This window comes from Schistocerca piceifrons, chromosome 7 (genome assembly GCF_021461385.2).
Source record: "Schistocerca piceifrons isolate TAMUIC-IGC-003096 chromosome 7, iqSchPice1.1, whole genome shotgun sequence".
NCBI classification, from domain to species: domain Eukaryota; kingdom Metazoa; phylum Arthropoda; class Insecta; order Orthoptera; family Acrididae; genus Schistocerca; species Schistocerca piceifrons.
The window spans coordinates 95,260,580-95,285,853 of record NC_060144.1 but is presented as its reverse complement, the minus strand read 5'-3'; the positions used below and the strand labels follow the sequence as shown (position 1 = coordinate 95,285,853).

The 25,274-nt window shown below is 37.0% G+C and overlaps 1 protein-coding gene across 1 annotated transcript; it reads right to left on the bottom strand.

Moving 5' to 3' along the window:
- Positions 1–294: 294 nt before the first annotated feature.
- On the bottom strand, positions 295–25,141 carry LOC124804810 (myogenesis-regulating glycosidase-like). Its single transcript, XM_047265149.1, has 5 exons — positions 24,945–25,141; positions 13,946–14,098; positions 7,528–8,984; positions 4,784–4,940; positions 295–3,768 (listed from the first exon to the last, which is right to left on the bottom strand). The coding sequence occupies exons 1-5, from the start codon at positions 25,066–25,068 to the stop codon at positions 3,572–3,574; spliced, it is 2,088 nt and encodes a 695-aa protein (XP_047121105.1). The 5' UTR covers positions 25,069–25,141; the 3' UTR covers positions 295–3,571.
- Between the last annotated feature and the right edge of the window lie 133 nt (positions 25,142–25,274).

The following is a 25,274-nucleotide window of genomic DNA, read 5'->3' as shown; positions in this document are numbered from 1 at the left end:
AAAATCTGACACTATTTTTCCCTACTTTACTTAGCAGTTGGGTTCATTGAAATGACGAATGTGAACATTCTCTATCTGCTGCAGCAACACAAATCTAATATGATGATGTACTATGCAACTTTTATCACAATATCTACAATACACAGCCATTTTTCTGATTAGATGTTTACAGAATTTCTTGTTTGCATTTATAGTTATATTTACTATTCAACAAACAAGTCACAGGGCTTATCACAAGCCAAAAGGAGACTTTGATACACAACAGAAAGGGGAAATCGAAAATAATATATTACACAGTATTTAAGTAACATTTATTTCTTCGTTTGAATAACTTATATGTAAAAATATATGTATTCTTTATTTATATTCATGAGACTATTTCTCCTTAAACATATTATAAATAGCTTACTCAAATCCAGTACATGCAAACGCTGCCAATGCATGGCAGAAATGATCTTAAAAATGGATTTACAAGTTACACAGCTGACAGTTCCCACACATTTTTACTCTTCTGGAATGACACACCAATGTAATTATAAAGAGAAAGGAGTGGCAGGAAAGCAATCAATCATCAGTTGCTACAATGAAATACAATTACATAAAAAAGTACACATTTAACGGCAACATTTTATGACAATTCTCTTTATTAGTTGTTAATATTTAACGTTAGTGGATTTGATGATGGCCAGTGAAAGACTGGGTTTAGTGCAAAAATAACAATATCGAGTTATGTTTCATACACCACAATCCATGGGAATGTAAAATAAAATACAACACGTCTGCAGATATATGGTCACTGTAAGCACTTTCCACTCATTCTTGTCAGGTTAATAGTTACTGTTAATCTACACTGTTTAGCAACTATCTGTTTGTATTAATTACAGTCATTTTCTATCATCATATCCTCTGGAAATCATCACAGAATTGATTCTTTGTTTTTAATGTGTATCAGTTTTTCTCTCATCATCTACGCCAGTAACAAATTGTATTTATGTCACAATGTTATAGAACAATTGTGAAAGTATCTGTTACCTTTCTACTAACCGATATTCATAAATATACCTTCCATTTTATACTAACAAAATTGTTTCAGAGTTGATACTAATTTATATTTGGACTCCTGTTTACAATATATATTTATGAACTGTATAAATCATATATCAATCGGACAGAAATGAACTTCAGAAACAATACTAGATTGCAAAATACAAGTGTATTTCCAAAAGAAACTGCAGAATACTGTAATGTTAACGTACCAGAAGCTCTTTGTTTTTGTGTAGTCCTAAGGATCAGTCTTAGACGTTAAATGTTACACTCATACTATGATGAAAAAAAATGAACTTGTCAGAAAGCACCTGTCTAGTCCATTTATTCCTACCACAGTTGAGACAATATAAATTATCAGCACAATAAAACACCATAGGCATTTCCAGACCCCATCTCTAATTACCTTCATATCATCACCACATAAGGTCTACTAAAATCGGGCATTTGCAAGGAATATAAAGAACAAAAACATGGATCAATCAAACAGCCAAAGAAATAAATGTACACAATTATAAATACAAATGACACAGTTGATTAAAACAATGGATCTTTGATGTATCACGATTCACTTTCCAGCCTGGTAATACTAATTTATGTTTCTGATTGTTTGAAACAATTTCATTCAAATGTAAGGATTCTCTCTTCAATACCCACATGATCAAATCCTTCATTTGCGCTCACCTAACTGAGAAAATAAGCTGTCTCTAATGACCTTCCTATTCCCAAGACACAGTCCTCCTTTCAATATGATTCCTATTTTAAACAAACTTGATTTAACAAGCATGCCTTCAAACCAAATTATTTCCTCAATGTCTTTAACCCCATTTCTACTGCTTATACATGGCTTCACACATTTGCTCCCCATAATTGCTATTTTCTGATCACTGCACATGTCAACACCATCCTTTTGCATTAAATGGTCCCAACAAATTCATTAATAGGCTATGGAATCTGAAATCCACATATTTACTCAAGAAAGAGAAACAATTCTGACTGTAAAGGAGCATCTAGAAATGACAACGTATTTTTATGGAAAACTATAATCATTCTTACTATTTAGCACTCAAATTTTCTCAATCTATGGCAAATTCACAGACTATTGCTGAACTTGTGTGTCATTCAGTAAAATACAATCAAGACAAATCTGTTTTATTGGAAATAAATTATAAATCATATGGTTAAATGATTTGAACATGCTCCTACAGTAATTGTATTATGCTGCAGGGCATATGTACTTACATTACACATTATTTGTATAAATAAATCAAAACAGAAAAATTGGCATTCCAATGTACAGTGATATTTGACTGATATATAACACAGTACGATCTATTTGATGGGTGCATTGTAGAACTTGATGCTCTACAAACAAACTATCTATATGTACACTTTTTAGTGCCAATGAATATATTGATCCATTTACTTGTATACTGTCAATGAAAGTATGGAGGTGTTGGGTTTAATGTCTCACTGATAATGAGCGCATTAGAGATGGACCACAAGCTTCGATTTTGGTATGATGGGGAATGAAATTGGCCACTTCCTTTTTGCAGAAAACATCCTAACATTTGATTTATTCGTTTTAGGGAAATATTGAAAATCATGAGTTTGGTTGCCCAAATGGGGGGTTTCAAGTACCGTCGTCCTTGATGCAAGTCCAGCACTTAACAACTGTGAACCTCATTAGTATATACTGTATGTGTAAATAAATTATAATTATGCAAACTAGAAAACTTTAAGGAAGTTATAATTTGTAACAAGCTCTACATTGTGAAAACAACAAGCAGAACAATGTTTTTCTTCTATCCTTTCCAAGAGTTGATAAAAATTTCATTTATCTAATTACAGCAACTCCACTGCTGTAATTTGATCTGCTAATGACGTAACAACAATCCAAAATTTGTAAAAAATATGACCGTGCAATAAAAATAAAAACTACAATTCAAGATAGCAACAAGCAAACTTGAAACGCAGGTTTAATAATTCAGACATTAATATCAGTATACAAACTTAGTAACATAATAACTATGTATACAGTATAACACCAAGTTTCACAGCCTTTGCATTCCACAGTGTATAAATATGCACACAAGTTTCAACTCACAAAATAAAAGCATATAAGAGAGCACTGAAAGTGTAACACCATGAAATATTTAACACAATGCATGACAAACACTTCAATTTTTGATGAGAATCAGCAATTTATAAAATTATACTCTGAAAATTAAAAATATGAAACTAAAAAGTTACGTTAAAGAGAGACAACGTGACCAAAATTCTGGGCTACAGACAGGCTAAACGACATAATAGGTTCATATAACTGAACCAGAGAATTCACTTTAGAGAAAAGATCTTCATCTCTTCTTACTTATCTTCAGAACATACAACTTCATGAATGCCTGACAATAAGTGTTACACATTTCATGTGGCTGTTTGCGCTACTATGGCTCATAACTCTCCAAATACATGAACGATTAATACATTGCATACAAATTTAAATATTTTTACAACTGTATGAACTTATTCATGACACGCGTACAAAATACGCTAACTCATCAAGTTCAACTCTATAACCTTTGATCCATGCAGGGCCAGTAATAACAGTTGTTGCATCACTTCTCACTTTCTGTTCCCACGTTCCAACAGGTAAATATATGTCTCTGCTTGTTGCTCCTTCTTCTAGTATTGGTGCCACAAGCAAATTCTCACCCAATAGATATTCTGAAATGGGTAACACACTTTTCAAATATCTGTAAACATATACAAGGCATATTGCAATACCTTCAAATGCAAATGTATGTTCCATTTATTCCTCATGTACTGTTCAAAATATTAACATTATAAAATGTTATGAGAAAGGCAGAAAAAGAGAGAAAATCAAAATAAATTATGGAAAATGTCACAGGTAGTGGTTGAAAAACTACATAAAGATATAAAAAATATTTACCTAGCAATAGATCAATAAACATGTCTATAAGAAGGTTTCAGATAAATCAGAACCAATGAATTTTCATCACATAAATTTTAAAAGAGTGTTATTAATGATGATGATGACAATGATGACTAATTAAGAGGGGGAGGAGGAGGAGGACGAGGAAATAGTGACAGGGGAGAGGAGAAAGGAAGGCTGATGGGAAGCAGTGAGTAAGAAGCAGAGCATAAAATGTTGGAGGAAATGACACTTTTTCAACATTATACAGCGAAGTCCAACATGGACATGGGAGATACTACAGGACAAGATGAAAATCAAACATTAAATCCATTTTTGTTCTTTGTCCCATATTTCCACTGAACCAAAGCCATACATAACTATCTTGTCCTTCCCCCTCCAATTTCACTGATTAAAGAAATCTCCACAAGAAAAATTTATCTGTCTCTCTACATCCAATTGGCTCTTTCAATCTGCTACTGTCCCTCAGTAGGTAGACTTCTTTCCCACTTTGTTTGGTTTCATTTCATTTAAGAGTACTCACTGCTATTAGTTTCATTGTAAAGTTACACTCAAAAGAACAACGGAAAATATCAAAAAATGAAAGAAGAGGCAGCTATAGGATAATCAGTTATTTCATGAAAGTATTGACTATTCAACAGTGATGGGCATCAATGTCACAACTTAACATGCATTTTTTCAAAATTCCTCAAGTACTCATGTGCTCTACATGAATTACACACAATTTAACAGGTTACTCAATAACTTATGGTTACCAATTAACTTAGAATAAAACATTTTTCTGACCTGAGTCTATTCCAAGTGCAGTTGTGTCAGCAGGATTAAGCCACCAGATTGGCAAATTAATAGGTGTTCCATTCGTAACCTTCTGTTCTGCTAAATCAATGATCATATTTCCATACTCTGCATGAAGGCTAGTAAACTTCTTTGCAATTTCTACTGTCTGTTAAGGAGATAAATACATAACATACAGCACAGCAAATCAAACAATGCAATACATTTAAGAAACATTCAGTTATTCTCCTCTGATTTTTAACAGACGGAACAGTAAAGAAGTTATAACTGAAAGATATTGTATCCAGAATTATAGACAGAAGTTCTGTGATCAATGTGAATAACTGCCCCAATATGTTTTTATGTTGATCAATTTGTTGGCACTTGTTATGACCACTAAATTGTACTGAAATCTACCAGAATATCTGAAACAAAACAAACCTGTAGCCCTTTATTACAATTAGGTTTAAACAAACAAAACACTATTTGAATTATATCTATGGCTGTGTGTCGTAAGTTAAGTTAGTTTTATTCATTTTACTCTTGAAGCTCTTCATTGCTCCAGTGACCTAGCACACATTACAACTATGGTTTGTTATTTAATTTGGGGGTGGGGACCAAACAGCAAGGTCATTGGTCCTGTCAGGTTAGGGAAGGAAGTTGGCCATGCCGTTTGAGAGGACACATCCTGGCATTTGCCTGAAGTGATTTAGGGGAATCACGGAAAACCTAAATCAGGATGGGCGGATCTGGGTTTGAGCCATCATCCTCCTGAATGCGAGTCCAGTGTGCTAACCACTGTGCATGGTAATTACAACTATGAGGGAAGTAAGTTCCTTCACATAATCTACAAATACTTTATTAGGTCCATATCTATTTCCTTTGCTGAGTGATAATAGGCAATTTTTTTTCTATTCCAAAAGCACTTACCTCAATATCTGTCATTTCCACATTTTTGTAATAACTAAAAGAAAGGATGATATTAAAAAATTATGCAGGGAAAGAACTTCACAAGACTAAATTTGTCGTTGAAGTCTTTTTCTGTATTATTTCCAATTTTGGTGTCAGTACGACAACTGAGTAACTGTATAGATAATTTTGATCAATTTACTTGCTACAGAAGTTCAAACTTTTTTTTATGACTGGCATGCAAAATTTTATATTCTAAACTAAATGAATGCTGTTTGCATTTCTCACCAGTTTGTTTTGGTCTCGGGCAGCTTCAGTTTCCTAACAAGGATTTGATTTCATTTAAATCTGTGATGAAGTTTTCTTTGCATGGGTGATCTTTCATAGCCCTGACAACCTTGCTTGGGACATATCTTGGTTAGACTTATAGCAAAATACTCTTGAATTTTATTCATAAATACCCCACCAACCATCTCTCCAGATATGAATGTTTAATGTTGACCGCTTGGATCAATTGTCAGTGTGTTGATCCTTTTCTACATGTTACAGCTGTGTCATCAGTAAAGGCAATCTTAGTTCACTATGCTCTATTAACCTTAACACCATGTGAGTTCTTATCAGTATGAGACATTATTTTCAATGTTAAGAACCCATCTTTTAATGATTTTAAGTGCAGTCATTAATCAAATACAACATACTGATTCATCCACCGTAGCAAAGACATTATTTTCTTTTTTAACTCGCTGATTGGATACCCACTTTAGTATCATACATATATCAGCAAAGGGAACATAAAACACAGTTCTACCATTAGCCTCAGAAGCAGTGTTGAATGATAATGGACTAGGGCTGGTCAATGTATTTGGTTTTTTGGAGTTTCTGAGTAGTTTGGACCTTGTGGTGCTATTTGGCACTACAGAAGGCAGCAATAAGGAAATCAGAAACTGACTGAAGGAGGAAGGGGGCGGGGAAAGGGATCACATCTGGCCACCTGTGTTGCTGATTATCACAAGACACATATAAATGTTGAATAAATCACAGTTATCAGTTTGAGCACTTCAGCCAATTATTTAAAGCATCAGAGGATTTGATGAGGGACACAAATGAGGCATTCAGAATGGAGAAATTCCAATCTTTGTCACATTTGGGCAATGAAAGACTTGATTGGTGACAAATGAAAATTTGTATGAAGTTGAACCCGGGTCTCCTGCTTACTAGACAAGTGGGTTAACCATGTATCCCACCTTGGCATAGGTGTTAGACACAACTTCATGGACTTCCCAAGCATGCTTCCCCCTTCAATCCAAGTTCCCTTTTGCCATGCACAACCTCACCATTCCTTTTCCTTCCTTCCTCTTCAAACCTTCTGCCAGAAGAATGAGCCCGTGGCTTTGAAAGCTAGCGGATTTCAATACCTTCATAGATGTTTTCTCCTGGTGCCACTTGGTGAACACATTTCTTTATCTATCCAATAACATTACATTTTCAAAAATTGATTATTTTTGTTGTTATATTAGCTAGTGGGGATAAGACACTCCTGGCACACTGCTAGGGAATCAAGAAAGAGATGAAGTGTAAAAGTAATTGGAAACAACCACTATTAGTACCCAATTCATAGTTTTACGTAACTTTAGATTACAATTTATTTATAAAACATTTTACTTTACAAGTAGTACACTGTATTTACTGTACACTATTAAAAACATTTTTAAAAAACTAAGTTTGTTGTTACCCTACACAAAGACTTCATTGCTTTTCCTATCTAATATAAAAATGGGGTAAACAAGGAATTGGGCTTTGGAAGACAATCATCAGCTAGTTATACCACAAAAATGAATTTTACTTACTTCGTCATCGTAATCCCAAGGAGTGTATGAAAACTGAAGAGAAGGCATGAAGGTAGAGGCCTGCAACCAGCGTATGAAAAGTTCTTTGCTTGGTTTAGTACTATATCCATTTCCTCCAATCATATCAGGCAGAACAAATGAATACCCAACAATATTGAGTGATAATAAGGTTGGTATTAAAGACTTCAAGCCATTTTCATAACCCCAGGTAGATTCTTTATCTGACATTCGCAAGAACACTGGCAGACCTTGATTCATGTACATTACTCTGAATTCAGTCATCAATTCATTTCTACTAAGTGACGCTGCATTTTCCACATACTGTGAAGTGAAAATATTTGGCTGCAGTCTTATAGGAGACTGAAGGTGTCCAACTTCTGGAGATCCAGGCATGTAAGAAGTTTCACCAGCATCAAATTTGAAACCATCAATTCCATAGTTGTCTCTTAAAGCTGTTAGTTTCCCATTCCACCAAGATGTTGCATTACGATTTGTGAAATCTACAAGACCAGCAATTCCATTCCACCATACAGTTCTGTCCCAACTTTGATCCAGATTTTTCACAAGATAGTTCCTTGACTTTGCTTCAGAATATGCTGAACATACAGTACTGACAAATGGATGAGCCCATAAGGTAACTCTAAAACCTTTATTGTTGAGGTCTTGAATAAACTGTCCAGGATCTGGGAATCCTTCATTAAATTTAAAATCACCATAGCAACTTTCCCACCGATCATCAACTTCTAAATGGCTTCTGTTAAACCCATACTCTGCTATCTGAGCAGCAAAGTCTGTTACAACTGTGGCATTTATTTCTCTCTTGTATCTGGCCCAAGTAGACCACACTGGGTTTTGTATCATTTCTTTGTCTGGAATGCCTGATGGAAGCCCCAAGAAACGTTTAACTGTTGCCCTGTGCAGCTTCTGTGCATCATTGCTCTGGCAGTAATAAAGTTTCATATTAACAGTGGTTTCAGTATCTCGGAGGTAGGGTGACGCAAGTTTGCTTCGAAAACAAAGTTGGCGACTGTCTTGGGAGATAAACAATGGAACATCACGAGGAACATAAAAAACTTTTCCTCCAGATGTTATCCAGAATGATTCTGCAACTCCATTAATTGTGCCCTGTCCAGTGGCACGTGGCACATTCTGCATTTCATTTTTCTCACTGGGCCAGTACTGAGATTGTTTCAAAACTGGACCACCATACAGATGCTCTCCTGTTATGGACACACAAGATGTTATATCTGCATTCCAAGCAGCAGACACATTTAATTTATGGCATTCAACACCCTCACTTATCTGGAACTGCCTTAAAGTTAATTTTGCATTTGGAAGCTCGCTGCCTTCTTTTTCCCATTTCAGACACAGATCAAAAGAGCTGTTGTCACATGAAACTGGGTTTCCAACATCTTCAGAGAAAGTCACTTGATTCTGCAGGAGCAGTGTTACATTTGCTGAAAATGAAATATATGTAGATGAGTGAAAACATATAATTAAGGACTATAAGAGAAAGAGAGAGAGAGAGGGGGGGGGGGGGGAGGGAGGAGGAGGGATGGAGGGAGGAAGTTTAAACTCTCAGTACATTTGACAGCACAAAAAACTGGAGGTTGCCCACCATGTTACATAGCAGCCAATCATGTTACAGACTACACATTACTGTTCATAAAAATAGAGGAGACTTGTAATTGGTGAGTGTAAATGAGGAAGTTATGCTTTATTGACATTCAGCACGAAGCCTCTAAAAATGCATAATCAAATCTGCTCCATCTCATTCCTAGGATTTCAGATGTGGAAAAGGCATTTGAAGTTGTGAGGTGGAATGACCAGTGAAACAACAGTAAGGAATGCTGGAATATCACAGTACTTAGTGTACGAAGTATGATAAAAAAAGTAAAGGGACTTTTTTAATTTCAAGGGATATATACATCCAATTTTCAATTTTTTTTTATCTTGTTACAAATGTTCCTGATGTATGTATGTATTTTAAGCTGTTTTGAGTATTTAGTATAATGTTGACAGTTAAAAACTTTATAAGTGTTTTCTAGTGCAAGACTAATTTTTACTTTTGAAAAAGATGGATCAAAGAATCTGCATTAAATTTTGCTTGAAAATGGAATAAAGTGTAATATCACATTCAACATGCTGACTACGGCTTTTGGTGTATCTGCTGTGAATGAAACAAGACTTTACGAGTGGTATAAACATTTCAAAGAGGATTGAGAAGACATTAATGACGACGACCGCCCTGGACGTCAATTACCGACGACAATGTGGAAGACGTAAAGAAATTTGTTCAGGAAAATTACCAAATCACCATCAGAGAGGTTGCTGATGATGTCAGCTTATCCTTTACCTAATGGCAAGCAATGCTTTTTTAAATTTTATTTTTATTTATTTATTTTTATTAAAAGCATGAAACTTGTAACAGCAAAATTTGTTTCAAAATTAATTAATTTTGACTACAAACAATGTCACATTGTCACATCACTCAGGAATTGCTGAATGAAGTCAACAGTGATCTAGAACTTCTAAAGAATGTTGTAACAGGTACTGGATATAACGGTATGACATTCAAATCAAGGCCGAATTGTCCCAATAGAAAATGCCTGAACAGCTAAGACCGAAAAAAATTTGATAAGTTTGATCACTTGTGAAGGCTCATCTCACTGTTTTCTTTGATTACAATCGGATGGTGTATCACGAGTTCCTGCTTTATGGTCATATGGCAAATATGCAATACTATCTGGAAGTTATGCGCCATCTGCGTGAAGCAATCTGAAGAAAAGAACCAGAATTTTGGCAAAACCACTCACTGAAATTGTATCACAATAATGCTCCCACTCACACTTCACTGCTCATTCATGATTTTTTGGCAACAAAGAAAACCGTTATGTTGCCTCTGCCACCGTATTCATTGAACATGGCCCCCTATGACTTCTTTCCGTGGCTGAAGAGAACAATGAAAGAACATTGTTTTCCAGCATCGATGAGCTAAAAACAGAATTGTTGAAGGAGCTAAACACCATAACAAAACGTGAGTTCCAGAAGCACTTCTAAGATTGGGAAAAACGTTGGCACAAGTGTGTTATATTTCAGGGATATTATTTTGAAGTTTATGTTGATGAATAAATAAAGATTCTTTAAGAAAAACAAAACTTTTCTCTTACTTTCTGACCATACCTCATAGTGATTTTGTAGTTTGGTGACTGACATGCAACTGCACAATGGTGGGATTCAGATCACAGCACATGGTTTCTTTACCAGTTCATATCCTCTCCAAAGGCCTTTGATGTCAATGAGCATCTGACATCCTGAGATTGAGCGAGCCTCATGCAAGTAATAAATCTCTTATTTGCTGTCATCTTGTCCAAAGCACTGAGGACAATATTCTAAAGATCATTGTCACTTCTTAGCACTGAGTCAGGCCAATTTTCTGGCATAGCCCATATCATCTCCACACACGTTTTCAATGGAACTGCAGAAGGATATCAGTCAAAATGAGAAATCTCATCCTGTTCTGCAAACCATTCCTGCACTGCAGCTGACATGCATATTGCTGATTTATCCTGCCAGAAACAGATTTAGTATATAGTTGTCACCCTAATAGGATTTTAACATTATCCATAATATGAGCATACTGGATAGCATCAAGTAGGCTATATATCCTTTGAAGAATCCCAAATATTCGGGAACACATCCAGCCCCAAACTGTTAGACATACAAGTATAACCATTGAGAGATGACTACTGGATATATTTTGGGTCAGAACTGAGATCAGGCAGCCTATGTATCCATACTGGACTATCATTCACTGTGAAAAGTACCGATTCGTAGAAAAATATTACATTCTTCCGTTCAGAATAAATATTTTGCTGAATAAATATTAGCTGATAGTGTCAGTAATTATTACAGAGATCCTCCCTGGCAGTCACACATTTTCTTTACAATCCAGCCTTATGCAGTCAGCATCAAGTCCCATCACTTGAACCGGGAAATGCAGTAGTATGTTTCAAGTGCACCGTGTTTAACAAAAGGTGCAGTGACAGACATAATGCACCATGTCAGACTGCCAATAAATGCTGAAGACTGCTACTGGCACATACGTCTAACATGATGAACTACTCCAAAATAATGGTTCACTTCAGATAAGGTGATCCTATAATGGAGTAAATTGTATCAAAAAGAAAATTCACCTTTAAAAACAAGTTATAAAATGATGGGGCAGAATTTCTGGCCAGAATTTACCTTCAGGATACAAAATTCCAGTACTGCCAATAGACACATATTAACACACATATTAACATACACGGCACTATCCTAGCTTTCACAAATAATAGTTCTTGACTAAAGGAGAGGAGAGGGATAAGATCAAGAGGGTTAAAAGAAGAAGGGCAGATCACTTAGACTCACCTATTCTAAGGATGAGGGGAGACAGGATGTCAGAGAGAAAGGACACAGATAGTATCTTGCCAAACACTCTGCCAGCTGGAATCAAGGGATGATGTGGTCAGAGTGAGAAGTAAAAAATGGATTACACCAAAGAGAAAGAAATAATAGAAGAAACACCTAGAGAAAGAGAAAGAGAGAGGGAGGGAGGGGAGGGGAAGGGGGATGGGGAGGGAGAGAGGGAGAGGGAGGGAGGGAGGGAGGGAGGGAGGGAGGGAGGGAGGGAGGGAGGGAGGGAGGGAGGGAGGGAGGGAGGGAGGGAGAGAGAGAGAGTATGAAAAAGTGATAATGGGGAAAAAAAGAGAGCAATGTGTTAACAGAGGTTAAGTCCAGGATGATGTCAGAGTGCAAGGATATGTTGGAGGCCAAGTTCCATTTTCAGAGTTCTGGGAAGCTAGTATTAGGACACCCTGTCCCAGATACAGACAGTTCTGTGGCCCATTCATGTGCTCAGCCAGGGTAACTGGTGGCCATCCCTATATAGAAAGCCTTTTAGTGGACACAATATATTTCATGAACAGTATGTGTCATTTTGTAAGTTGCTCTGCCTTTAATATTGTAGGATTTACCAATGGTAAGCTACAACAGGTGGTAATGGGTGGGTGCATGGGACAGGTCTTACAGTGGGGACACTTGCGGGAGTACAAACTTTGGGATACGTATAATGGTTTCAGACTGTCATACAGATTGATTATTGAATGTTTGTGAAGTTAGAAGGGTGACAGGAGGTGATAATGGATGGTGTGGGGAGGATATCAGTGAGAGGGGGTCTCATTTCGGGGTTTGGCTTGATAAAGTTATAGCAAATACCATGTGGCCCTTGAATGCCTCACAATATTACTCCACCAAACTTATGACTTTAACACATCAAGTCCTAAAATGTGATATCCCTTCATGGGATACCAACATTGGAAGACTGGTGGTCAGGAGTTCAACACCTTTAAAAGCAAAGGATGTAGCATATAGTTGGAAAGAGTACACTGACAGATATCTTCTCAATATAGTTCATGTACCCTGTGACAGGGGGGAAAAGATCTGTTGCAGCTTATAATGGAATCAAATCTCTGCCTCTTTGCACAGAAAGCCTACATTAACCATTCAGCTAAAGCAACGGCCTACAAATACTGCCCTATTAAGGGTAGTGTATTTATAGCTAATGACAGTGTCTTTTATTTGAAAAAGAGCTTTTGTGTGTTCTTGGAATAGATATAGAATACAGACAGGATCATTTTTATGTAATATTTTAAGTAATAACTCATCTTTTGTGTGATTTCGCTGCTATCTGGGACAAGGCATGTTGCATTTCATTGGCACCAGTCTGAAATGGACTTCCACTCTGGTGCAGTTTTCCACAGAAACTTTTTGTGCTGTCAAGTGTACAGTAACATAAGAAATAGGACAGTCACAAAATAATAGATGTGTTTCTACATTCACCAAATAAATACAAGGATCAGTATCTAACCTTAAAGTTCAGAATAACCACACCAGTAAATGTTATTCTGGTGCTCTCTATATTAAAAACAAATGTGATAAATTCATATATTCTGCCAAAAGAAAGAATTAGATTCAGCACTTCTCATTGACTTTGGTATACTATCATCTGACGGGCTATGACTAGTGTCAATGAATTGCCAACATCGGCACGCAATGCAAGAACTGCCAACACAAGTGCAGCATCAAATATGCTCTCAAAATTTAGTGGCTCCTGAAAACATCATTATATTGACTGCCACTATGTCTGACCTAAAACTGCATATAATGCTCCATTTTATACTGTTGTTCTGAATTATTTATCTTTCACATAACCCACGTCTCCACATAGAGCCAATTTACTAATATGCACAAATAATGGTACAGACACCACTTTATTCATTATAGGCAGTAACTTTGATCAGACACAAAGCCTGAAGATAGGAAAAAAAGATGAAAGTTGGAGAAAGAAAATGAGTGAAACAAAACAATTTTTTACCACCAGAGACATCCCACATATAGATTTTTGCAGAATTTCTTGTAGACAAAAGATGGAAGACATTCTGTTGTAGTAAATTAGCTGAATGCTTGGTTTCTGCAACAATCCGATAAAATGCGCATCCAAAGACTGTCAGCACAATAAAGAGAATGCCTGCAAAGAAAAAAAACATACAATTAAAAAACAGAGATAATATATGACAGAGACAATCTATAAACCTGATCATTTTACGTATATGGCAGTACAGTTTCACATTTCTATTAAGTAACATGGAAAACCCCCCATGAACCATGGACCTTGCCGTTGGTGGGGAGGCTTGCGTGCCTCTGCGATACAGATAGCTGTACCGTAGGTGCAACCACAACGGAGGGGTATCTGTTGAGAGGCCAGACAAACGTGTAGTTCCTGAAGAGGGGCAGCAGCCTTTTCAGTAGTTGCAGGGCAACAGTCTGGATGATTGACTGATCTGGCCTTGTAACACTAACCAAAACGGCCTTGCTGTGCTGGTACTGCGAACGGCTGAAAGCAAGGGGAAACTACAGCCGTAATTTTTCCCGAGGGCATGCAGCTTTACTGTATGGTTAAATGATGATGGCGTCCTCTTGGGTAAAATATTCCGGAGGTAAAATAGTCCCCCATTTGGATCTCCGGGCGGGGACTACTCAAGAGGATGTCGTTATCAGGAGAAAGAAAACTGGCGTTCTACGGATCGGAGCGTGGAATGTCAGATCCCTTAATTGGGCAGGTAGGTTAGAAAATTTAAAAAGGGAAATGGATAGGTTAAAGTTAGATATAGTGGGAATTAGTGAAGTTCGGTGGCAGGAGGAACAAGATTTTTGGTCAGGTGAGTACAAGGTTATAAATACAAAATCAAAACGGGGGAATGCAGGAGTAGGTTTAATAATGAATAAAAAAAATAGGAGTGTGGGTAAGCTACTACAAACAGTATAGTGAACGCATTATTGCGGCCAAGACAGACACGAAGCCCACGCCTACTACAGTAATACAAGTTTATATGCCAACTAGCTCTGCAGATGACGAAGAAATTGAAGAAATGTATGATGAAATAAAAGAAATTATTCAGATAGTGAAGGGAGACAAAAATTTAATAGTCATGGGTGACTGGAATTCGGTAGTAGGAAAAGGAAGAGAAGGAAACGTAGTAGGTGAATATGGATTGGGGGGAAGAAACGAAAGAGGAAGCCGTCTGGTAGAATTTTGCACAGAGCACAACTTAATCACAGCTAACACTTGGTTCAAGAATCATAAAAGAAGGTTGTATACATGGAAGAAGCCTGGAGATACTGACAGGTTTCAGATAGATTATATAATGGTAAGACAGAGATTTAGGAACCAAGTTTTAATAGTAAGACGTTTCCAGGGGCAGATGTGGACTCTGACCACAATCTATTGGTTATGAACTGTAGATTAAAACTGAAGAAACTGCAAAAAGGTGGGAATTTAAGGAGATGGGACCTGGATAAACTGAAAGAACCAGAGGTTGTACAGAGTTTCAAGGAGAGCATAAGGGAACAATTGACAGGAATGGGCAAAAGGAATACAGTAGAAGAAGAATGGGTAGCTTTGAGGGATGAAGTAGTGAAGGCAGCAGAGGATAAAGTAGGTAAAAAGACGAGGGCTAGTAGAAATCCTTGGGTAACAGAAGAAATATTGAACTTAATTGATGAAAGGAGAAAATATAAAAATTCAGTAAATGAAGCAGGCAAAAAGGAATACAAACGTCTCAAAAATGAGATCGACAGGAAGTGCAAAATGGCTAAGCAGGGATGGCTAGAGGACAAATGTAAGGATGTAGAGGCTTATCTCACCAGGGGTAAGATAGATACTGCCTACAGCAAAATTAAAGAGACCTTTGGAGAAAAGAGAACCACTTGTATGAATATCAAGAGCTCAGATGGAAACCCAGTTGTAAGCAAAGAAGGAAAGCAGAATAGTGGAAGGAGTATATAGAGGGTCTATACAAGGGCGATACACTTGAGGACAATATTATGGAAATGGAAGAGGATGTAGATGAAGATGAAATGGGAGATATGATACTGCGTGAAGAGTTTGACAGAGCACTGAGAGACTTGAGTCGAAACAAGGCCCCGGGAGTAGACAACATTCCATTAGAACTACTGACAGCCTTGGGAGAGCCAGTCCTGGCAAAACTCTACCATCTGGTGAGCAAGATATATGAGACAGGCAAAATACCCTCAGACTTCAAGAAGAATATAATAATTCCAATCCCAAAGAAAGCAGGTGTTGACAGATGTGAAAATTACCAAACTATCAGTTTAATAAGTCACAGCTGCAAAATACTAACACGAATTCTTTACAGACGAATGGAAAAACTAGTAGAAGCCGACTCAGGGAAGATCAGTTTGGATTCCGTAGAAATATAGGAACATGTGAGGCAATATTGACCCTACGACTTATCTTAGAAGATAGATTAAGGAAAGGCAAACCTACGTTTCTAGCATTTGTAGACTTAGAGAAAGCTTTTGACAATGTTGACTGGAATACTTTCTTTCAAATTCTGAAGGTCGCAGGGAGCGAAAGGCTATTTACAACTTGTACAGAAACCAGATGGCAGTTATAAGAGTCGAGGGACATGAAAGGGAAGCAGTGATTGGGAAGGGAGTGAGACAGGGTTGTAGCCTCTCCCCGATGTTATTCAATCTGTATATTGAGCAAGCAGTGAAGGAAACAAAAGAAAAATTCAGAGTAGGTATTAAAATCCATGGAGAAGAAATGAAAACTTTGAGGTTTGCCGATGACATTGTAATTCTGTCAGAGACAGCAAAGGACTTGGAAGAGCAGTTGAACGGAATGGATAGTGTCTTGAAAGGAGGATATAAGATGAACATCAACAAAAGTAAAACGAGGATAATGGAATGTAGTCGAATCAAGTCGGGAATTAGATTAGGAAATGAGACACTTAAATAGTAAAGGAGTTTTGCTATTTGGGGAGCAAAATAACTGATGATGGTCGAAGTAGAGAGGATATAAAATGTAGACTGGCAATGGGAAGGAAAGCGTTTCTGATGAAGAGAAATTTGTTAACATCGAGTATAGATTTAAATGTCAGGAAGTCATTTCTGAAAGTATTTGTATGGAGTGTAGCCATGTATGGAAGTGAAACATGGACGATAAATAGTTTGGACAAGAAGAGAATAGAAGCTTTTGAAATGTGGTGCTACAGAAGAATGCTGAAGATTAGATGGGTAGATCACATAACTAATGATGAGGTATTTAATAGGATTGGGGAGAAGAGAAATTTGTGGCACAACTTGACCAGTAGAAGGGATTGGTTGGTAGGACATATTCTGAGGCATCAAGGGATCACCAATTTAGTATTGGAGGGCAGTGTGGAGGGTAAAAATCGTAGAGGGAGACCAAGAGATGAATACACTAAGCAGATTGAGAAGGATTTAGGTTGCAGTAGTTACTGGGAGATGAAGCAGCTTGCACAGGATAGAGTAGCATGGAGAGCTGCATCAAACCAGTCTCAGGACTGAGGACCACAACAACAACAACAACAACAACAACAACATGGAAAACTAATAATTATAACATTTACCAATTTGCACAGAAAAATATGGCTCACTGAACAATGGATGATGAATTAATTTCATATTTAGCTTCAAAGAAATAGCTCAACAATGTAGTAAATACAAAATAAATGTTTACATGTAGACCTATGTGTGTACTTTACAAGCCAAAGTGCAGTGCATGAAGGGTGGCAATTTGTTTGAATATCAGCCATTTACATTCATATTCATTTTCACATCAAGTGAAGGGTAAATAGTTTTATGCTTTAGTATGCACGCTAATCTTCCATATCTCATGCCTACTGTAACTATACGAAATACATAATGTGAGCACAGGAAATAATAGATACTCTTTGGAAAAGAGGAGTTACTGGCATAGGCCATCCATCTGCTTTGATTGCTGAAATCATTAACAAAGCAACTTTCTGTGAAACATGCATAGCTCATTTGTTAAGCATTAATTGTCACTTTATCATTACCTAAACTGTACAAGACTGTAGGAATGCTGGTTTTGATCATATTTATTGGCTTTACCAATCCAGAACAGAACTATTACCATCCAAGCTAATCTAGACAGTGGGCTCTGTTACAGATTAGATCAGTCTGTTGCCACACCCTTCCTTCCGAATACTGCATGGATGCTAGTGACAGTAGCTGAAAGTTTAAATATGGTATGGAAAGTTCTTGCACAATGTAAATAAATTAGGAGTAATAGTAACGACTCACCAAATAATATAGGCGTTAGTCATCGTCAACAGGCACACAAAGGAGCCTAAAAAAGTCACTATCCTGCAGATAAATCCCAGATCTATCACATATACTAAGCCATATCACAGCCAAATATTCGTTGAGCCGATCACACATTTGTGAAGGAACATCATATGTTTCTTTGTTGACTATTAGTTGACAATTTGATGAAGTGGTGAGTATCTTTTGGAAATGTAGGAAAACATACCCTAATTGCCACCTGTGCCAATTATTTTCAAGATATCATGTGTGGAAAAGACAAAGCAGTGTTTCAGACAAGTGGTCGTTCTCCAACTCATTAACTTACCCTACCAATATGTCTCTTCTATTATTCTAAAATACTGTATCTCGCATTGAAACTTTCTGAGAGATGAAACCGAGCATCAAGTGGCAAATTAAATACGAACATTTGCAAATGTCTGAGTTTGACTTACTTGGTTAGGAAGTTTGTCATAACCACTGGTCACAATCTGAAAATGTTAGCATTCAAAAGTGGAACACTAGAAATAAAAAAGTGACCTTGGTCATACATGAATAAATGTAACTACAGCTCACGAAATAAGAAATTACACTCTCATAAAAATATCTGATAATCTCAGCACCAAATGAAAAGTATTACAGATAGCACAAACAACTTTAAAAACAAGCTGAAACAATTTCTCTGTGATAGCTCTTTCTTGCCTCCATGACTATATTTACAACTGGAAAGTTACTACGTGGTGGGAGAGAAATGTATTCAGTATGTAATGGCATTGTAAAAAAAAAAGAGAAGCTGCACTGCAGTGATGTTTTATCAACAAGAATATCTAATAAGACGGCTACATATATGGATGTAGCAGAATAGAGATGTTAGCATGATCAAAGCACATAATACTAAACGGTTTGAGACCTACAGGTTCAGTCTTGTGGAGAGGACAAAAATAAAAACAAGACATGAGACTGCTTTGATAAAGGGATGAATGGTTTGATAAGGGGATGGAAAAGAAGCTCCTTAACTTCTGGAATTTGAGAGATTTCTTAACCCATACTCTTACTGTTGTACATCCACTTCTCTGTTTCTGCGCAAAATTTTCCTTATTCTTTTAGAGCTCTATGATCTAAGTGCTCATCTGTGAGCATCCCTACTATTCATATCTAATCATACTATTCCCTTTAAAGTAGTGAACCATCTGTCACTGTCTGTAGGTTGAACCCTAAATATGCTGAATTTGAAATCTTTGATTGCAGTACATCCATTTTTTTCTTGGAGTTAAGACTGTTTTTCAAATTTATTAGCATCATTTTTTTTACCTTCATTCATTCTAGAATTCCTACTGCCACTCAATCTATCCTCTTTTAATTTCCTTCTCTTGTCACAGTTTTAGAATCCCTTATCAACAATGTGCTGTACATAGAAAGTAAGCTTTTGACACTACACACATTGCATATTCTCAACAGCAGTCAGATAACACCAGCAATTGGAAACTAACAAATATATACCTCTTTGTATGTGTAAGAATCTACACTACCATACATGACTGTGGATACATTACATTACATCTAAACTTCAAGAATCTTGCAGGAAAGTGATTCAGTACCTATAAACATCACCAATATCTCAATAATAATTTCATTACTTCATCAACATGGGATTAGTAAATAATGTGATACTGCACTGATGGACCAATAACATCATTAACATGGTAGAAATTAAAACCTCAAGAAATGACCAATGGGTGATATCACTAATAAGACAAAATGTTAGCAAAACATAAACAGACACACTAATGGCATGTCCACTAGAATAGGGTTTTGATTGGGGTTGTTCTTGTTTTCAAGCCTTCAGACACATTAAAAACTTGAAAAAAGTTGGAAATTATGGATTCTCGTCTGGGATGTAAGGTAACAATGGACAGTACATGCGGAAACAAAAAGAATCATTGAAGGACAACAGTATCACGCTCTTCCATACATTCGCCATCTTCACTAGACCTATATACCCTGCCTCACAAAAAAGTGAGGCACTCGAAACACATGGTCAGAGGTCGATGTAAACCTGTACACGCACACACCACCGGCAGGTGTGAAAATTATTATAGTTGCAATTCTCTGTGACAGGTAGAATTGCCACCAGGAAGCTTGTGCTGTTCATGTTCAGCTTTGTTGCCAGGTAGGATATATAAGAGGTGAGAGGTGCAAACAGTGCTAGATGTTGAGTGATCACAGTGAAGTATGTGGAGATGCTGCATACTAATGTGAGACAGTGTTATCAGCACCTGAAAAAGAGTTCAAAAGGAGCATCACTGTGGAACTTCCATTTGGCTGTCCGGTTGAAATATGCAGTATCCAGATCTGTGGGGCATTCAAATGGGATAGTGGCCTGACAAACTGCATGGGAACTTGAGAGGAGGCATACGTGTCGTCAAGGTTTCAATTGACCACATCTGACCACCAGTGGGAGTACTGACATACTGTGTAGGAAGCAGAAGCACTCCTTCACATCTGTGCTTGACATCTGAGAACAGGTAATACACTCACTGCAACAGTTCATGTCTTCCCACACCACTGGTGGGTGACTAGCAGCAGCAAGACTACAGAACTATTGCAAAATGCATAGACGGTCGTTAATACCACAACACAAATGGCTATGTCTGGAATAGTGCCATGACCGGAAAGCATGCACTGCTGATGGTGGGTGTTGCATTGTCTTTATGAATCACATTTCTGCATTACTTTGGATGATCACTGTCGGCAAATATAGAGGAGACATGGGGAGAGGTCTGATTATTACAGTGTTGTGGAGAGACAAAGTGGTGTTACTCAAATAGTGGCACAATGAGTACGTAACATAAATCCAGCATCCTCATGTCCTACCTCTCATGAATCAGTACCGTAGTGACATTTTTCAACAGGACAATGCTCACCCATACGTCATGTGTCTCTGTGAACTGTCTGCGTGATGTTGAAGTACTACAATGGCCAGCAAGAAACCCACATCTCTCCCTGGCAGAACATATGTGGGACCAGTTTGGACATAAACTCCTTCCCAGTGGCATTATTTAGCACCAGTTACAATAGTTGTTCTCCAGTTTGCCACAGGAAAGGATAGAATGGCTTTATGCCGCCCTTTCCAACTGAACCAGGGCATGCATTCAGGCCAGAGGAAGCTGCAATGTTATACTAATAAGTGGGCTGACACAGCCAAAGTTTTTGTAAATCTGCCTCGATTTTTTAATCACTGAAATAACATCACATACCCTCTCAGTCCATGAAGTTTCATTTCCTCTTCCCTTTTTGGGTGTTTCATTTTTTTGTAAGGTAGTGTATGTCTAGTAAATAATATGAACCAAGCCACCCAAAAGAACTAAATGGCAAATTCTTAACAAAACACATGAAAGACGGAGACAAAACATTGCAGACACATTTTGCATAACATATGATGAAACATTTCAAGAATGTACCATTGGCTTGCACTGTGTTAACTAGAATGTTATTGTATCAAACCACATTATGTCCCCTTCAACTCCAATGCAGCACTGGCAAGCAGAAACATAAAGGATGATACAGTAAATATTCAGTGATTTGACTTCCGAAAGTAGAGTGTATGGACCTGTACCAGCAGCTGTTAAACACTGCACACTGGGAAGTATGGAAGAAAAGTGCAAGAATAATATTTGAAATAGTATGTGCACTTCTCCATAAGTTTCTCACATGCAGCTGTTACTATGAGGCCCCCTAGAACAATGCGCATTGTTTAAAAACTATGATACTGTATTATAGCCATACATCACTCCTTTATTGAAATGTCCAACAACAGACCATCATCAGACACTAAGAATGACACTAATTAGAGGCCATACATAATCATTTGTATTAAAATCGTCATTAGCTATTTAATGTATTGAAATTGTCTCTACCAGTTCACTTTCCACACTATAGCCCTGTCCCATTTCAATACCGTTTCCTGTCCCATCAGTGTCATAGCATAACCCTCCTTACCAAAATCACTCCATGTTGCCTCATGTTTAACTTTGTTGCTTTCCCATATTTCATAATTTTGATACAGCTAATGGGTAACAGTGATTTTGATACAAATGACTGTGTCCAGATGCATGACCTGTAATTTATGTCACTCCTAATGCCCAAAAATGGTCTAAACTGGAAGTGTTTTAATAAAGAAGTGACATACTGTGTCTGAGAAGTATTTAAAAGTTTTAAGACATTGTGTAATATTGAAACAGTATCAAATAATGTAGTTCATGAAATAAGTTCGTGGAAAACAATTTGATGCTAAATCACAGTAAGACTCAGTTTTTACAGTTTCTAACTCACAATTCAACAAGAACCGATATTTTGATCAGACAGAATGGGCATATTATAAGCGAGAGGGAACAGTTCAAGTTCCTAGGCGTTCGGATAGATAGTAAGCTGTTGTGGAAAGCCCATGTCCAGGATCTTGTTCAGAAACTAAATGCTGCTTTATTTACCATTAGAACAGTATCTGAAATAAGTGACACTTCAACACGAAAAGTAGTGTACTTCGCATATTTTCATACGCTTATGTCGTATGGTATTATTTTTTTGGGGCAATTCTTCTGATTCAAAAAGGGTATTTTTGGCTCAAAAATGGGCTGTTCGAGCTATATGTGGTGCAAGTTCGAGAACCTCTTGTCGACCCCTATTCAATAGACTGAGAATTCTGACATTGCCCTCACAGTATATATTTTCTGTAATGTCATTTGTTGTTAGCAATATTAGCCTATTCCCAAGAGTTAGCAGCTTTCACTCAGTTAATACTAGGCAGAAATCCAATCTGCATGTGGAATGCACTTCCTTGACTCTTGTGCAGAAAGGAGTGCAGTATTCTGCTGCATCCATTTTCAATAAGCTACCACAAGAACTCAAAAATCTTAGCAGTATCCCAAACTCTTTTAAGTCAAAACTGGAGTTTCCTCATGGCTCACTCCTCCTATTCTATCGAGGAGCTCCTGGAAGAGCTAAAAAATTAAGCAAATTCCAGTGTGACATTGTTGATTTTCTTTATTTAAACTTACGACTTGTCACCTGAATATGTTTTTTTATATTTCATTTTATCTGTTTCTAATATTGTGTTATAATTTAATGTATTGACTTGTTCCATGACCATGGAGACTTCTCCTTAATTTGGTCCCATGGAACAATAAATAAATAAAAAGAATGAACACTGTGCTACTAGAAGTAGCCCTTCCTCCACTATCTCAAACAAAATCTTTGCTTCGGCAAAGAATAAGCACGTGATGTTTAGATGCAAAAACCAACTCTTTCTCAGAAGATAATTGTGATGCATGTGCATGTTGACTGGTGTTATTACTGACAGTCTACCAACGAAAGTTGAGAAATAGCCCATCTTAATGAATAAAATGTACAAAAGCAAATTATACGGAAGTTATTGAGACTGGTGATATTGAGAAATGTAGAGTGAAGAAATCATCTATAGACTTGTGAAAATAACAAGGGTGGGATTTACCTGAAACACTTTATGGAAACAAAGGACATTGCTCAGGTGAACATGGTTCTAATGTTGCTTCTTTCTAATACTGATACTGTACGTGAACAGTATGTCATACACTATACTATACCTCTCATTAAAAATTTTGGGTAATTACCACAGTACATAAGAATGAACTTACATGAAACTGACAATGTACTAGCATCTCACCGTAAGTAGCACATTTCACTGAACAGTTCCTGCCTAAGCTAATAAATGTTACTTTTTATAGCATCACTGCAGATTATTATAAACCTAAATCCAAAATTTTAAGAGCAACTTGTTATTTACATTTCTTTACTGGCAAAGTGTGTTGGTAGTCGGTGAACACCTGAAAAATGTACTTTGTATTTTTTACAAAACTAGGCTGTTTCCACTTCATTTACAATATCCTGTAGAATGTGTGCAAAGGTACATTTGTCATCCGCTGAATTTTAGTTTGTCACAAATAATATATTGGCTATTATTACTTCCCCTTTATCTGTCAATAAAAACGCTAGGAACTTTCTCTATTAATCTCAACTGTAAATACTTTCACTAAAAACTGTACCACTGGGCTTACTTTATGGATTGTTGGCCCCCTTCCACACATAGCAATTTCCATTGAACCAGTTACATGGATTAGTTATTGGCAGAATACACAAAACGGCTTCCAGATTCCATATGAACAATTTGGACTGGCATGGATCACGGTGTAGTCAAGTACCTGATATGGGCAGAACTGATTATCAACAAAAGTAAGGATGTAAAGAAGCCGAACAACGGAAATTCTCTGGTAACACGTAAAACATATTAGCAGCAACTATGTACAGCGTTAAACTGAGATACATAAAATGAGTTCGGCAGACTTTCCTAAGAGCTGGGAATTCTACTATATCAAATGTGTGGTGTGAGCAGTCTTCCTATACCGTCGGCATCCCCCGACGATAAGTGTGGAAAAAAAAACGGTATGGTTAATAAAATAATCAATGAAAAGATACAATTTCAGAGACTTTACTAGTCTCTTACAGATAAGATTTTACGCACACAGACAAGTGGTGAGTTAAATTTTGTACAAAGGCCGGGAATCAAAGGCAGGTCTCCTGCTTACTAGGCAGGTGCGTTAGCCATTAAGCTTCACATTTTACGTTTAAGACGACAGAGCTAAATAACGCTAACAATCAGTGTAAAAAGTAAATTCCTCGTGACCCACCAATCCATTTCAACAATTTCTGCTTTCTAACGGCCCCAGCATTTTTATGCCTAAATAGGCTTCCATTGTCGTGGAAAACAGCTGCAGAAGGCACTGTTGGCAGTGCTTCATATTTGCTGTCCATTGAGTACTTTCGCTTAATGAAATTTCTAATATTCAAGTTATGACAGATAACGAAAAAAACGTAACACAACAAACATAGGTCCTTTACGTGAAGATATCTCACTTGTCAACGCTGCTCGACTATCGATACAAATATAATATTTTCAGTGGATTTTGTTTTCAATTTGATTGAATGAAGAGTTCCCAGACAAATATATTAGACTGTTA

Excerpts from the sequence above, each read along its gene's own strand:
- LOC124804810 (XM_047265149.1), bottom strand. The coding sequence starts at position 25,068 with ATGGACAGCAAATATGAAGCACTGCCAACAGTGCCTTCTGCAGCTGTT. Across the intron at positions 8,985-13,945 it reads TATGTGGGATGTCTCTGGTG|CAAATGTAACACTGCTCCTG; the intron begins GTAAAAAATTGT and ends TTTCATTTTCAG. Across the intron at positions 4,941-7,527 it reads CTTGGGATTACGATGACGAA|ACAGTAGAAATTGCAAAGAA; the intron begins GTAAGTAAAATT and ends TCTCCTTAACAG.